General features: G+C 32.5%; 1 protein-coding gene across 1 annotated transcript; it reads right to left on the reverse strand.

Annotated features, from left to right (window-relative positions):
• Window positions 1-2,317: 2,317 nt before the first annotated feature.
• On the reverse strand, window positions 2,318-16,117 carry Gem2 (Gemin 2). The gene is made up of 8 exons (XM_076481659.1): window positions 15,862-16,117; window positions 10,165-10,252; window positions 8,592-8,681; window positions 7,491-7,556; window positions 6,274-6,450; window positions 4,037-4,105; window positions 3,642-3,752; window positions 2,318-2,637 (listed from the first exon to the last, which is right to left on the reverse strand). Exons 1-8 carry the CDS (start codon window positions 15,975-15,977, stop codon window positions 2,542-2,544), a joined length of 813 nt encoding a protein of 270 aa, XP_076337774.1. The 5' UTR covers window positions 15,978-16,117; the 3' UTR covers window positions 2,318-2,541.
• Window positions 16,118-17,771: the final 1,654 nt, after the last annotated feature.

Raw genomic sequence — 17,771 nt, forward strand, 5'->3', positions numbered from 1 at the left:
ATATGTCACCAGATCAAAGCTTCTTTACGGACTTTGGAGAGCCAGCAAGTCCCTTTAGTCCTTTCTGAATGAAAAAGGGAGACATTTGCCCTAAAGATTTGCCTGAAAGTAAATGCAATATAAGAAAATGAGGTACAACAGGTGGTACAGATGGTGAGGATTGCTGCTTAGAATCTTCAAGATGTGGTCGTTTACCTATAGACTGTTTTTCATTATTTTATTAAGATTTCTAATTGGAGTATCCATAATGAAAAAAGGAAAATGTTGGTGCCCACTGACCCCACCCACCATGGAGCCCTACGAGGGGACGCACTACAATGTCTAACAAGGGCACTGTAGCAACGCCAGTTTCGTAAGCATTATACCCAAACACCCACATCAGATACAATGTCCACAACACCTGGTGAGAACTGGACCAGTTGATTGACCCAAGGTCACCCAACTAAAGGAATTCAAGGCCAAAGTGGTGTGTTAGGGTTGGACCCCTCAACCACCAGGATCTTCTCCTCCCCTTCATGGGTTACCGCCCATGGCAAACACGTGGGTGGATGTTGAGATCCAGGGCCAATAGACAGCTGAGTGAATCAGTATAGATCGTACAATTCGTATATTGCATAGTTTCAATATGATTCAGAGCAAGAGAAATGGCATACAATTCAGCAGTGAACACAGAAACTGTAGAGGGGATTCTGTATGCTGCAACCGAACTGTAACAAACCACGGCACAACCTACAGAATCATCTAATTTGGAACCATCTGTATATATGGGAATATATGGATTGTTTGAAAGATGTTCAGCAAATAAAGACCAATATTTCCAATCGGGAGTACCAGCCTTCGTTAGATGACTCAAAGATAGGTCACAGCTGGGGATAGTAATTAGCCATGGTGGAAGAGGCCGAACTCTTGATACTGCTATGCTATTCAAAGATATATCCAATTTTTCTATTGTGCCCAAATACAAAGGCTAAAAGGAACAATGGCAGATTTTCTATTATAGAAAAGTGTGGCCCAATGAGGATGGAAAACACAACCCCAAGTATGATACTGTGGTAAAGAGCGAAGTCTGGAAGCATACACAAGAGACAGTTGCAAACGGCAAATATACAGAGGGGGTTCATGGGACTTCACATACAATCTTTGGACTGGAGAAGTACGAAAGGCCCCAGTGCAAAGCTGAAGCCCCTGATGGTGGATAATTTAGTGTAGGAATTAAAGTAATACTAAATATACCTGAAAAGTGTCTCTCCATCCATGCTCAATATACAGTCTGTGTCCAGTTTTTTACATCATAATATTGTTTACATTATTTACAAACTTGAAATTACTGTTTGCATTCTTATTAATAGCAATACCAAAAACAAAACTTCAAATCTGTAAATAAAACAATCTTATGGTTAGACAACTGAACATAAATTGTTTCAAGTTTTATGAAGCATTGTTTGTTTTGAATTTTGTGCAAAGCTACACAAGGGCTATCTGCACTAGCCATCCCTGATTTAGCAGTGTAAAACTAGAGAGCAGGCAGCTAGTCATCATCACCCACCACCAACTTTTGGGCTATTCTTTTACCAATGAATAGGGGAATTGACCATCACATTATAATGCTCCCACAGCTGAAAGGGCAAGCACGTTTGGGGTGATGGGATTCAAACATGAGACCCTCAGATTACGAGTCGAGCATCTTAACCACCTGCTATGCCGGGCCATTATGAAGTACAACACAAGTTGAACAAAACTCCTGCTTCCTCCAGAATATTGTACAAGTTTTTATAACAAGTCCACTAATTTATGGAAAATAATTTATATAATTACAATGTAAAAATTTTCAAGAAAAATGTCTTAGTCTTGAGAAAACAATATTGAAACAGTTTTTATCACGTGTCTATTATTTTCAAGTTCCCAGCAAACCTTAATGGATACATCCTTAAATACGATGATAAAAATATTTAAAAATATAACTTATTTACTCTCACGTCTTGTTTCAAGAAAATAACGATTAACAAATGAAGATTACAACACAAAGTTTGATTAAAAATTCCGATTACTTTTCTCCAACTTTATGCAATAAAAGACAGATAATATTTAACTTGGTAATGGAAGGACTTGTAAATGTTCTTAATGCTGACTAAGGTTTGAAGTAATAGGGAAATGATTGTATAGTCCATTGCAAAAAGTTTAAAATATTCATTATTTAATTTTTGTATTTCCTGTTGGCCTATAAAACATTTTAATACTAAACAACCTTATAACATCAAATGTATTTTTCTTTAACTGGAGACATCACTGTTTCATATACTAATAAAATAAAACATTGTACCATCATTTACAGTTTGTTTTATTTGAATGTTTCTAAACATGTAAAACATTTATTATTAAAATGTGTAAACGATACTTTCTTCTCTTTTGACCAGCATCGAATGCTTTCCATAATCCAGCATGATTGATATACACTTCAGGTTTACTTTGTAGGGTTATGCCTGGTCAACAGTGAGTTATTTCATATGTTTCCTCTCATTCTTATATTCTTCTGCTAAAAGTTTACGTCTTATCGGCAAGATCCCCTTGGTCAAAGTATCTCGCAACTAAACATATCAACAGGTTCAACGGTATCAGTCTAGGGTCTTCTTTAGTTTCCTAGAAAGAAGTTTTAATGTTTTGAGAAACTTGTACAATAAGTTCAATGGATTTACAACTAACCTACAGCTAAGCTAGCCAAACCATTTATCTGGTTTTATGGTTTTATTGATGATAGCTGAAAAAAAACACATACTAATTTTTATAACAAGAAATGTAAGAGTATACTCTGTGAGCTATAAAAGTTACCAGGTGTACTTTCTATTTCATTCTAATTAGGTAGCTGGATGCGATTAGAAATTATTAATTAACATGACTGATTTGTTACTAACACATTCCAAATTTAACACAAAAATGGGGGTTCAACAAATAAATGTAAGTACTAAACATTAAACAGATTTTATTAATGAATTACTGGCTACACTATATTACTGTAGTCTTTATTAACTAAACGTTGTTGTCATAATGTATAAACATTGTAAACATAACCACCACTTCTTTAAGATATAATATTTAGTTAAACTTTATGGCAAAGATTTGTATAGTAGTTTTAAAGCATGAATAAGATATACTTATAATAAAGTATCAGGCTTTGCAGAGAGACATAAAAAGACAGAAGTTCCAAATTATGTAATCTTGAAAACAAAAAAAAACCACTTAAACTTGACACAAATACAAGTGTTTATAAAGAAGGCCATTCTTCAAAAGGTCTATTTTTTACAAGAATTAAAAGAACAAACTAGCGAACAGCAGAGAGTAGTTGTATTGGTTGTATGTTATCAGTGTACTATTGTAGAATAATACAATACACTTGTTTTGTGTTGCATTTTATAACAGAGTGACAGACATTCAGAGGCAAATTAACACCATAAACATTGCTGAGCTAGCTTTCATTATACCACAATGATCACATAAAACACAACCCATAAATAATGAAATATTTATTACCTTTTGAGTTATAATTTCAACATCTATAATACAGTAAACTTGATTTTATGTAATCAGAAAACAATAGGGACAGGAACATTTTGAAAAACAACAACAAAAGTCTTGACTGAACTTACTAATGATGCACGTAAGTTAGCACACGCTCTAGCCAGAGACCGAAGAGACGAACACGCTTCAGGAGTTAGGGGCTTCTCCAAACAAGAGAGTAAAGCATAGAACCACCGACCCTAAAAAAAAGGTGACTTTACAGTTCATGATTTTTGAACTATATATGAAACTTCATCAGAAACTGAAATACAGATGTATGATACCAGATAGTGGTACCTCAAGACTGGATTAGTTGTTTTCTTTGTATTAAGTTATCATTTCACAAAGTTACATACAAGCTTACTTGCAAGTATTACATATATTAATGGCCTACAAACAAAAATTGTATCACCCACACAAACACTAATCAATCCTGGTAATGATATCATAGTTAATTTCAAATGGAGGGAAAAAAAACACATACCTGTTGTGAGGTAAATCCTGTCACTTCCAACCAGTTAATATGGTAATGTATAACTTGTTGTATCATTGGCTGTATACGAAGACAAACAATTCCATACTCACAACTAGGTTATTAACAAAGTTTGTTAATATACAGAAATGAAAATGTAACATGTTCTACTTCAATTTAATCTGTTCTTCACGTTATTTTGTATCCCCATATTTAAAATTCTATCTTCACAAAGAGCTATTTATTGTAAACACCACCAGAGGACCACAAACAGAATCAAGATACTGGACTGAGGTGAGAGTCACAAAAAATATTTAATATACTTTGCCTTATCCCCATTTGACTTATAAAGCTTATTTCAATATGAAACTACTGTAGGTATCATTGGGTCTGTTCATTGGTCTTGAGTATTCTTACATACAGGATGTGTATTTTATTGAAATATCCCATCTTTCACTGTTGAAAAAGAACAGATGAAACCTACACTATAAAACAAAGGATTTAGATATGTAGTATAGGACTAAATCAATGACATTTTGAAGGAAACAAAATCATTGTTTGGTGTTAAAACTTCATATCTTGTATTCAACATAATATGTTAGTCAGTATTTGAAAATACTGATTAGCTATATGAGCAGTTAGGAGAGATAAATAAATACAACATTTGACTAACAACAGAAACAGAATTATTTTATACAAGAACCAATCTTGTGTAAAATGCAGATAAATGTGTTAATTCTATATCTACTATTATATACTTTAACAAGTGTTTCTTCTTATAAATAGGTGCCATATTAATCAGCTGCCTACATATCCTAATTCTACCAGTAAATCACAAATGAAAGTTAATTTGTATCTCTCTAAATATTAAGGTTCAGCTTTACATAGTCACAATTGATTTGTAAGTGCATCATATCGTCAAGATTTATTAATGTTTCACGCATAGTCCTAAAAATGTAGCGGACTGGTTGAAGAGAATCAAGTCAAGCATTTAGACCTAAAAATTTAAGGGACTGGTTCAAGTGAATCAAGTCAAGCATTTAGTCCTAAAAATGTATGGGACTGGTTCAAGTGAATCAAGTCAAGCATTTAGTTCTAAAAATGTATGGGACTGGTTCAAGTGAATCAAGTCAAGCATTTAGTTCTAAAAATATAAGGGACTGGTTCAGGTGAATCAAGTCAAGCATTTAGTCCTAAAAATGTAAGGGACTGGTTGAAGTGAATCAAGTCAAGCATTTAGTCCTAAAAATGTAGGGGACTGTTTCAAGTGAATCAAGTCAAGCATTTAGTCCTAAAAATGTAAGGGACTGGTTCAGGTGAATCAAGTCAAGCATTTAGTCCTAAAAATGTAGGGGACTGGTTGAAGTGAATCAAGTCATGCATTTAGTCCTAAAAATGTAGGGGACTGGTTGAAGTGAATCAAGTCCAGCATTTAGTCCTAAAAATGTAGGGGACTGGTTGAAGTGAATCAAGTCCAGCATTTAGTCCTAAAAATGTAGGGGACTGGTTGAAGTGAATCAAGTCAAGCATTTAGTCCTAAAAATGTAAGGGACTGGTTCAAGTGAATCAAGTCAAGCATTTAGTCCTAAAAATGTAAGGGACTGTTTCAAGTGAATCAAGTCAAGCATTTAGTCCTAAAAATGTAAGGGACTGTTTCAAGTGAATCAAGTCAAGCATTTAGTCCTAAAAATGTAAGGGACTGTTTCAAGTGAATCAAGTCTATATGTCAAGCCTTCACCTTAGACAAAGTTCAATATTTGCCTGTGAGAAGAGACTTCTACTAACAAAAGTATGTGGCTGCCTGAATTATTTTGTGTGAAACATCTTGAAAGTTTAATCGAACAGTATTATGAGGAAAGGTTAAGGTAGGTGGCCAGTTTTCTGTAGTTAATACTTTTTTGAAAAACCTGCAATTCCTAATTTACAAATCTAACTTTCTTAAAAAATTAAACTCATTAAAGCTATGTTGTAGTTAAATATGACATTTAAGATATTTCTACTTAGACACGTCTCTTCAAGCTTTGCCAGGATTAATTAGGCTTACCAAATTCAGTTAGATTGAGAAGTTTAGCACTCAGTTATTAAACATATGAAGACCAAAACAAAAATTTAATACTCTACTTATTATTAAACCAGAAATATATCAGAAGTGCATTTCTAAATGTAAGTTTATTAATATAAGTATTGACAAACCAGAACATTATTGGAAGTATATTTCATTATACAAAGAAAGAGGAATCACCCATTACCTGCGACATAGAAACAACAATACTGAGAAGAGGTGGCATTCCCCCAACATCTACATTAGGTTCAGCTCCTTCTATTTCAACAGGTGTTGGTGGTCCCCGGACTTGCTTACGTAGATGTGTGGCCCATGCCTTGCCAAAACACAGCTGGCACCAGCCAATGTCATCCTCTGCTTTGGGCTGTATCAAACATTTTTACTAACTTTAATAAAACTGTAACTTTAAAAAGATAATGAAAGCTTCCTATATTCTGTGAATATACAAATTTCACACCCATTCCTACAAATTGTAAGCAATACTGGTAACCTGTCTACCAACAGACAAACTCTCAACCATAAACAAATTATGTACAATAACTTTGATACTAAAATATAACACCTACAGAGTTAATCAAAATATATACATAATTTAGACATAATATTAACATAACTAGTAAATGAGAAACATTAAAAAGTTAATTACCTCTACTCACTGTTCATTTGTTGCAACGTTTATCATACCAGGATAAACATGTGACTTGAGCATGTAATTTGATGATCTTACCAGTAAAATAAAACAAATGGATAGATTAAAAAACAGTCAATTAAACATAGGAAAATGAGAAATAAATGTTAGTTTAGTTTTCTTATCCTTTTTTTTGGTTTTATTCATGAAGCTATTCAGAATTGTGTGTTCTAGCTACACCTAATGGTTAATGTGTTAAAATGATATAAACAGTTTGATGGAGATACAAAGGGTGTTCTACACTAATTAAATTTGCCTGTGTGAATTTTGTGATTATTGAAAGTTCAAAAAGCAGACAATTACTGATACTTCATGACACAACTGTGGTAACTCACGCAACAGTACAAGCGAACTTTAAAACAATTCTGTTGATCTCAGTGAACTTTTGAGAAGAAGAGAACTGGATGACAACACATGATGTTATAAAGGTAACAGTAACAATTCTATCTAAAGCTAGTATAGAGTTATTTATATCTGTTTATGAATATATACTCTCATTAGTCACAAACCAAATGTTTAAATACACAGGTTTAGCTTGGTCACCATACTATACAATATGTTTAACCCTGACAAACAGATCACTTAGATAATAGCTCAATACTCTACTCTTGGTACTCAGTCAATGTGGAAACTTGTTTATTAGAAAGTTCTGGGAAGATTAATTGTTTGTACACTGGAAAAGTAACATTTGTACAAAGAGCCAAAAAGAAACTTACCAATACAACTGGAGGTTTTAGTGTTTTTTTCTGTTTTGCCATCCTGGCTTTGTAGGCTGCCAGTTTCTACAGAGAAGAATAGTGTGGTCAGTGAAACTTAGATACATTTAACATTGGGAAAATTCATTAAACATTTAACAAGTACCCAGATTAAAGGATGCTCAAAACCCAAAAGTTTTAATGGTTATTAAACAGCACCACTGAAGTTGAACTACAGCTAGAATTTGACACTATTCTGTAAAACCACAGTAAACTATTTTTAAATGTAATACTAATTAACACACAGTTAGTATACATAACTTGTCCTGATAAAACCATTTTGAAGCTTGTAAATAAGTCAACGTCAACGTCCAAAAAGCATATTTGTAATAAAACCTTTTTATATTTAAAAATATTTTGCCTATTCTTAATTGGAAATTCCAGCAACTTCTGGTGCTACACGTAACTGCAAATAAACGACCTTAATACCATCATGTGAAGCTTTTATTTCTATATATATATATATATATATGGATGTACAACAATAACTTCAGATATTGTTTTCACCTTAACCTTTATTCTACACCAATAATTTAGACATAATCTTTTGTTTTATTTGACAAATAAGTAACATTACCACTGCTCTTCATATTAATTTGACCCATTAAAACCAAACTTATCTATACAACCCCTTACAAAAACAGTATTTTTATTTATGACAAACAAGTCTTAAAACAATAACAAAATAGCTACGCCTTAAATGGTTATAGCTAACATAAATTCAAGAACTGTTAACTGTTGTCAATCAGTATAGTTTAGTTACATCTAACATAAAATAAAGAACTGTGAGCTGTTGTAGACCAGTATAGTTTAGTTACATCTAACATAAAATAAAGAACTTTAATTTTTCTCTAGCCATAATACATCAGATTTTTGTAGAGTACGTAAGGAATATTTGTAACCATTCACCTACGGGTAAAATATAAACATCAGTATTTTTCAAGCTTTATTATAAACATTTAATATGGCTCATAGAAACCTTTTGCCTGGAGCAAGTCACTTGACTGTCCAGTACATGTAATGGACATGAAGACTGAGTTTTATTATAGACTAAACACCCACCTGTCGTGTCTTAGAAAAGTCAGCTACTTGTTGCTTTTGCCAGTGTTGAAAAGGAGCGTATCCTTTTGGTGCAGGAGACAGGCCACTACCCTTAAGGAACAAGAGTAGTTATATAAACATTTATATTATACACACCTTTTGTTATTTAGGAAAAACTTGCCTCATTTATGTAAAACTGAAAATTCACCTGGTGGAGATTTAGTGTAAAGTGTTTCTGAATTATTCCTAAAATGGTTTCTCATTTACTCAGTAAACAACAACAACAAAATTTCACTTTAAATATTTGACCCTAAAGAAACAGTAAGAGAAACTTTCAGTGAAAAGTAAAAATACAATTAATTCAAAGTTCAAATTCAAAAGTTTACGTTTAACTATATTCTAGTTTATATTTAGAAAATCTACAAATATTTCTCTTGTAAATTTTCAACAAATACAAAAGGTGTTTAAAACATTTTAATTCTTCAAAACTTTTTTTTAAGAAAAGAATGTTAGAAAAATAAACATTATGTTAATTTTTTTTATATTTGAGGTTTTCATAAAATTTGCATTTTGAATATGATTATGTTATTATGAAAACAAAAGATGGAACATGTAGAAAAAACATTCAACATTCAAAAAATTCATAACCTGTTTATTTTGTTTTGGGACTCCGAGGGACCTCTCCTTGTTTATGTCATTGAATGCAGAACCACCATCACATTTCATATATCAATTGTTTTTAGTTTCTGAAACACCCTCATATATCAATGTAAAATGAGTAAAATTACAGAAACAAGGTTTTACAAAAAAAAATTAAATCAAATACAGTCCAATAATATAAATATCCTAACCTTAAAACTAAAAAGAGTAATGAAATAAACAATTTTCAATTTACTTTTGAGGGACTTTAAACTCTTTATACCAAATGGTCAAACAAACAAATAGTTTATCTCTACACATATTTCCTATTTGTAGAGGATTTGGTTTCAGTTTTGTTTTACTGTTGTGTTCATACTTAAAATTATGACACCATTTACTTGTATAACTCAGGCAAGTTACTTTGTCCAGAATTTAGATCAAATCCAGTACAAAGTTGGCCACTGCTTAAAGGATTAAGGATTTACTTAAAAGTGTGATTTATCAAAAAATTGTAGTGAAGGTTTTGTTCTTTATGAATGTCAATGTAATTCAAAAATGCTCTTTTAAGAGTAGCAAGTGTGAATAAAAATAAGATTAAGATATGATGTTCTAAAGTAAATCAACCATTTTCACCATAAAACTTTCTCACTTGAGATTATACAAAAACTTTAAACATAGTGTAAACCTGGCTATTTAAGTTTGTTTGTACAAAAGGTTTTGTACCAGAATAATGAGTCTGTAAATGAGAACTTGTTATGACACAAAACATACACATTCTTGTATATAACTAGAAAACTTGTGAGGATTTGTGACTAAAGCAAATTAATATGGTATCTGATTTAACATAATGATAGTAAGTTTTTTACTCATAATGACAATATATAATACATATAAATATTTACATACACTCAAAATATTTGTAAGATGACAAAATTTATAAATGTTTGTAACTTACATTACTTATTTTTACGGTTTGCTGTCTGGAAAACTGAGCAGTGTCAATTTTGGCTACAACAACGGATGGACACTGCTTGGCTTCTAGCCTGAAAGGTATAAACCATCAGTTTTATTCATTTTATTACAAGAATTTGGAACTTCCTGATCAAAAGTCTGGAAGAAGTAGCCTCTGTATAGATCATTACAATTTAAAAACGAAATAAAATATTCTAAATTAAAGTTAACAAAAGAGAATGGTGAAGAATATTCATTATAAAGTTTTTTTATTCACTTTCTTTGAAGGTTCTTATTGTTGATGAGACAATAGACCAGAGAACCTAATATTATTGTTCACCCAATAACTTTGAGATATTTACATTTCTCTCACATGCTGGATAAGAATTTGTTTGATGTCATATCTAATATTTTTGTGGTGACACATAAGTGGCCGTATCTTGGCTTTTCTACCAACTAGGTTAATAATTCTGGTGTCTATTGACGAGGTTTACGATGCTGAGGAATTATTTTTCACATTTACCAATTGACAGATCTATTTATTAAGCTAGATTCATAGGTAAATGGCTTTTATAAGTGTACAAGCAGTAATACCATGACTGATGTGAAACAATTCATAGTATTAATTTATTAAAATACTATGTTTTTCTCATCAAATTACAAATTAGTTACTGCAAAAGTGTATTAAAAAGGCAGCTGACTGTTTCTTAAGTCACACTTCCCAACAAGCAATTGACTTGGGTATTTGAAACACAACATTAATAAAGATTACAATCAGCTTTCAATAAAGTTTATCACATAATTCTGTACATTAATATCAAACTATTTTGTCATTCAAAATAAAGCAAAAAATATATCTGAATTTTTAAACTAGTAAGAGACATGCCTACCTCTGTATATCAGTGAGTAGGTCTTAATCATTAATATTTATAAGTAGTTAAAACTATATAATACATTTATGGACATGAACCTGTAGTAAACTAAAATTTAACAATTGTTTACAGATCTTACTAAATACAGTCAAGAACCATTAAGAATATTAATAAACACTAACAGCCATTAGTCAAATGGTCATTATTATTATTATTATATAAAAGTCATTCACAGTAATAATAAACAAATTTCAGTGGACTTGTTAGTGCTTGTTACCAGCTTCTCCACAAATAATATTTTAAATCACTGTTTTAAAAACAGTTGTAAAAACTTCTTTTACAATTACAGGAGATATTTATTCTTATCCTAACTGTTCTTGAAAACATTCACCAACATTGTCTTCAGAATATATTCTATCATAATTCATTCTTTCATTACATTTCTTTGCTACTCTCTATATACAGACATTTCTATTTATTCCTCAATACAATGGATTTTGTATATTTTTCCTCAGATTCATTATAACTTCTCAGTATTTATATTTTCAAATCCCTTGATACTCTTAAAGGTTTTAGTTATGTCTTCTTTCCTCCAGTGTAATTAGATTTTCTCTCTCCAGTCTTTCATATCATTTATCAATAAGTTCTGGAACCAGTTTTGTGGATCTTTGCACTCTTTCCAAAACACTAATATGTTGTTTCTTTTTATTTTAGGAATAGTGACCATGACTGTAAAACATACTCCAAATGAGGTCTTATATAGGCCTTATACAATATGAAAAACATCTTGGCATCCAGATATTCGAAGGTTGGTTGGCTGGTTAATTTAGTGTTTTATGGCACAAAGCAGCTAGCCTATCTGCACCAAACATCCGGTTAAAAGTTAAAATTAACGTAAATTTAGTAAAATTCATAAAAGGAAATTAACGTAAAACAAAACAAAGTTTAAAAAGAACATAAATAGCATTAAAACCAATGTTTACATCCAGTCTACAGCAGTAAGAGAAAAACTACAGTAATACAAGTTGTAAAGGACTTTCTGTAGCATCATTGTAATTATCATAATTCACCAGGAAGACTAACAGGTAAGCACAAAAATCACCATTAGTTATCTGAAGTTAGCTTGTCCAGTCCTGGTTTCAAGTTATTTGATGATACAGACGTTTTCTGATTTCAAATCAAACTAGATGGACTTTGATTCATTGAAGGGGATCACATTAAAAAAAAGTCTAATGTATAAATTAAAAAACTTAAATAACATTAAAAAAGATTAATGACCTTTACAAAACTAAAAACAATTCCAAGGTGGACAGTGTCACCATCACCAACAATACTGTCTAACGTTATGGATAAACTGTGGGATAGAACGTGTTTAAAATGGTGCCTTTGCTGAGAGTCATAACAATGGAAAAAAAGTAAAATGTGGCTTATTGTGACCTCAGTGTAACATAGACAACACACTGGTGCATCAATCCCAGATAAAAAAAAAAGATGAGTTAAAAACCTGTGATTAATACATAGTCTAGTTAAAACAACTTCCTCTTTCTGATTCTTACAGAAGCAAGACAGTCAAAGTCCAATATAGGGTTTTATTTGGAAAAGCTTGTTTTTACGTTGCTCACTCCAAGTGGACTGCCAACTGGCACTGAGCCAAGCCTTAAATACAGGACACACAGTCAATGTATGGAATAAGCACAGCAGTGATAGTGCCAGAGCAGACAGACTGAACTTTGATGTCAATGGGCTCGTTCCCACGAATATCAACGTGACCCAATATCCATAAAAACTGGATAGAAGTAGATGTTAAAGAGAAATGGGCCAGCCAGTTTTGAATATCATCTTTGACTGACCAAACCACTGACACTGGAAACACGAGGGGGTTTGGTATGTATGGACATACCCTGCAATTAAGATAACCTGCCTTGATGGTGGCAGGTGAATGTGGTGATGTAAATGTCAAAATGAAGCCATTTGTTGGCATCATCATTCCATCTATGCAAGTAGAGATATGCCTCACTGCAGAAACCAGCAAGAATCTATGACTCTGGGACGTTCTTCAAGTCCCTCTCAACAATAACTCCCCGTGATGAATTCAAAGTAGAATGAGGTGTAACCTCAATAGGTATATTCCCAATCACCTTTAAATGGAAGAGGAGTTCACTGTGTTGAGATGTGGATGTTTCCACCAATATGTAACCAGATCGAAGCTTCTTTACTCACTTTGGAGAGCCAGCAAGTCCCTCTAGTCCCTTTTGAATGAAAAAGGGAGACATTTGCCCTAAAGGTTTGTCTGAAAGAGAATGTAGAATAAGAAAATGAGGCACAACAGGTGTTGAAGATTGCTGCTCAGAATTCTCAAGATGTGATCGTTTACCTATGGAGTGTTTTTTCACTATTTTATTTAAGTTTTTATTTGGATGATTTATAATAAAAAAGGAATATTTCAGTTCCCACTGACCCCACCCACCATGGAGCCCTACGAGGGGATGCACCACAATGCCAAACAAGAACACTACAGCAATGCCAGGGTTTCGTGAGCACTATACCCAAACACCAGCATCAGATACAATGTCCACAACACCTGTTGAGAACATCCAACACTGGTACTTGGTTGATCCTAGCCAAGGGGACTAAGGCGGCCCGTCTACAGGAATTCAAGGACAAAGTGGTGTGTTAGGGTTGGACCCCTCAACTACCAGAATCTTCTTCTCCCCTTCACGGTCACCATGTATGGCAAACACGTGGGTGGATGTTTAGATCCCAGAGGAGGTAAACTGAAAGAACAGAACCTTCCCTGGTCTTGTTAAAAATTGTTGTTGAGGGTTTTGCTAGTTGATATGTTGACAATTTTGGTATCTCTGAATGGATATTATCAGATTCCATGGCTATGAATTAATTTATTTGTTTCATCAACTAAGCACCTTTATTTTCAACCAAGTCTAAACGTTTGTTTTGGCTGTAACTATCAACACTTAAGTCGCATAACCAGTTATCTTCTTCAGTTCCAAACAATGACCAGAAAATTATATCATTCTCTTCCAGTTCTTTCTCAAACACAGATTCAAAATATTCATTAAGCACCTGTGCTGTTCCCTCACTATTCTGTGTCAGATCTCCATTAATGTTGACAGGATGTTGTTGTTTTTGTGTTTACACTTTTATAAAATGATCTATTGTTTGTCTTCATATATTTAACAAGTTGTTTTCAAAATTACATTTTATTCTTCTTGTAATTCTTGCAGATTTATTTCTCTATTCTACACATTTTTTATAACTTCTTATAGATTTCCTAAGTTTAAATCTTTGCTAAGCATGAGTATTGTCTCCTAAATCTTTAGCAGCCTCTCTATTAAACCACAAAGATTTCATATTTTCTTTATTAGTGCTGTTATACTTTGGTACATTTAAACTGACACAATTACTGTTATTTATCACTAAAAACAGACCATGAATCTTCTACATTTTTACCTGCAAGCAATACATCCCAGTTTAAATCTAGCATTTAGTTTATACTCTCTTCATTACATCTGTAATAATTTAGTTTTTCTTGCTGAGGGGGATCCCCTACAGCCTAAAACACACTATGATCAAAAACAATAATTCCATGGTCACTCTTTCCTAAGGGTTCCATAATATTCAGATCATCTATTTCTATATAGCTTTAGTTATCACTAAACCATGTAGGCTGGGAATATAAATTCTCCAAGCCCATGTAAATTCAAATATACACTCACACATATACCCATTCTACAAGCATTCAAGAAATCTGTTAGACAGAACATGTATCCCCCACACCTTATGTAATGTTACATTGTATAAAGCCTCACAGTTTTAAAACACCATTAGTCTATCTATGCAAACAGGAAGTTATTGTTACAAGTTCCAGTAGAACCATACCTATAAACCAAACCAAAGACCACTTTATTACCATCTAAATTCAGCCACAGATACTAATTAAACAAAGGATTAGCCAAGTAATCATTTATCTCAAAGTTAATATAATGTTACACATATATATAATTCCCCACCATTACTTTGGTGCTATCTTTCCTCATCGTTGCACATCCCCTGATGTTCAGTTCACTAACTTGTACATCATCAATCAGCCAGATTTCATTAATTACAATAATGTATCGTTTTTCTTATCTCTAACTCATTCATCTTATTTAATAATTTTTCAGTGTTAGTGTATCAGCATCTTCTGTTACTTTCTTTACAAGCTAGTAATGTAGAGTTGGCAATTAGTTTCTGGACACCAAACAGTTTTCATGGACTTACACCAGTCTTAATTTTGACCACCTTATTATTTCTAATCCTCATATTTATGTAGCCTTTCCTTTTTTTTCTTTTTTTTTCAATTCATTCTAGGGCTTCTTTTACAGTTCACATTATTTCATACAAGATAAAGAATGATAAACAATATTTTCTTCCATAAGAAATTCATAATTATATTAACTTCTCATTACTAGTAAACCTGGTACATCTCTTGTTCAGTATGTTGCATCTTTTGTGCCATCGTATTTGCTGCAGTTTTATATCCTTAAATACTTTGATTTTTGGGGCAAATTAAACTGCTTTAAAAATAATATTCTCTCTTGTTGAACTTTTAAATCTGAATTAAAAATAAGTGTCTCGACCTCTTTGTCGCTAATTGGTGAGACATTATGGTTTTTCATTTTCCGCAAACATGGGTCCTTTATTGTTCATAGGTTACACTAGCAATATTACTACTATAGTATTACAATCAAACACAGTATGTTAGGCCCTCAGCCTAAATGTAGTAGAAATAATACTAATAGTAATACTACTAATACATTAGTAATACATACTGAACTCTACGGAGATATTCATTTCCCGATGTAGGTGGGATGTTAAGATTAAAATCTTCTCCTGTATCCAGGACGGGAAGAGCTTTTTGGAGTAAATCATCGCTGTCTTCACTCATTACTCAAACTTTCAACTGTATAAAACTCTGATATAGGTAAAATATATCTTCAAATTAAAGTTAAAAGTAAAGTTTTTTAATTGCCGAGATATTTAAGATCACCATTGCACGGAATAATGCCATCTCGTGTGTAATTGCCTATTTAAAAAATGTTAGAAAACGGAAAATAAAAATTAACAAACTGCTAAACAACCTATAGCACTTCAGTACAGACGGTGTGCGTTTTCTTATAGCAAAGCCACAGTGGACTATCTGCTGAGCCCATCGAGGGGAATCGAACCCCTAATTTTAGCGTTTTGAATCCGTAGACTTACCGCTGTACTAACGGAGGGCATTACAGACGGAATATATTATTTGGAAAATTAAAAATATTTTACGTCAATATGAACCTGAATAAAACCATCAGTTTGACAAGAATTAATTACTGTGACTTTTAAATATTTTTTTATGCATCGATTCGTGTTGAATCGACAAAACTTAATTAAGTGTACAGTTTGACGATGTGGTTTATTTGAAGTTAAGCACAAAGGTGCAAAATAGGATATCTATGCTTTCCCCATAATGGGTATCAAAACGCATTTTCTAGCGTTTAACTCCGCAGACATACCGTTATGCCAGTGGGTGAATGAAGATATGTAAAAAAAAGTTTAGTTTACAATAATCTATTGTATTTACAGTAACAATCAATTTTCGACACTTGAAAGTAAGTTAAAATCAATTTCCATGCTACTTAACTGCTTACGATAATAAATTAATAGTATTATATTAGTTCTAACAGAAATTAACTATCTCTCATATTCAAATTAAGTTTATAAACAAAATATTATTGTCGATTAATTTCAGCATCCAAGAGCAACTGGATAATATGGCAATAACTAGAATGTTATGGATTTATCGCTAACAACAAGAGGTTCTCTAAACTTGAGCTTTGATGTATATTTCCCTTTGTGTCGCAACTGATAGCAAGGAAAGACGTGATACTAATATCCAACAAGAATGGCATATTTAATAACATTTCACAATTCCCGTATGGGCAAATTATTTCTTGTACTTTAGAAAATGAAGCGTCACTGATAAAAGCTATAAATTAACAGGACCGCCGATAATGGGAATTCACCCCAAGAGCCCGGTCCATCAGACGGCCTGTACAAAATATTTTCAATTTGCCTTTTCATAGTGCATCAAAAACTGCCATGAAAAAAGCTCAGAAAGTTGCATTTTTAGTTTAGTTATATTATGTAAGCTCATATGTACATGATTAAATAACTCTCGGCGGCCCTGCTAATGAAGACCCGACATTTCTCGTGTACATACTCCCTTACCCGCAAATTGAAACTAAAAAATAAAAGAAAATGCTACATGAAAATAACGCCACGTTAAGTAAATAAAATTATAGAAGAGCCAAGTTAAATTCTAGTGCTTGGATTTCAGAAGAAAAAGAAATGGTTTCGAACATTACAATTTACATTTTACTTCGAAAATACTCTTGCCATCGAAATTATAAATGGAACAAATGGTGCACTTCACTCTCAGATGCAAAGCAGACTGTAAACTATACAAGTGAAACTTAACAACTTATACTCGCGAAACCATTATGACCACTAAGGTAATAAACGAAAATATAGCATGCTTTTGTAACTGTCGTTAGATAAAACAAAAACAAATATAAGGACCAGTAGATAGACATACTCTAAGAGCTTTATGAACTGCTGCAAAAAACTAAAAATATATTAAAATCTGAGTTACGCAGAATGAATAACACACAAAATACCGTGATGTATACTGTTTATCTGG

The sequence above is a fragment of the Tachypleus tridentatus genome, chromosome 13 (genome assembly GCF_004210375.1).
Source record: "Tachypleus tridentatus isolate NWPU-2018 chromosome 13, ASM421037v1, whole genome shotgun sequence".
NCBI classification, from domain to species: domain Eukaryota; kingdom Metazoa; phylum Arthropoda; class Merostomata; order Xiphosura; family Limulidae; genus Tachypleus; species Tachypleus tridentatus.

Coding starts and splice junctions, on each gene's coding strand:
- Gem2 (XM_076481659.1), bottom strand. CDS start 15,977: ATGAGTGAAGACAGCGATGATTTACTCCAAAAAGCTCTTCCCGTCCTG. Junction 6,451..7,490: donor TAAAACCTCCAGTTGTATTG/GTAAGTTTCTTT, acceptor TGTTTGATACAG/CCCAAAGCAGAGGATGACAT. Junction 3,753..4,036: donor CAGGATTTACCTCACAACAG/GTATGTGTTTTT, acceptor CCTTTTTTTTAG/GGTCGGTGGTTCTATGCTTT.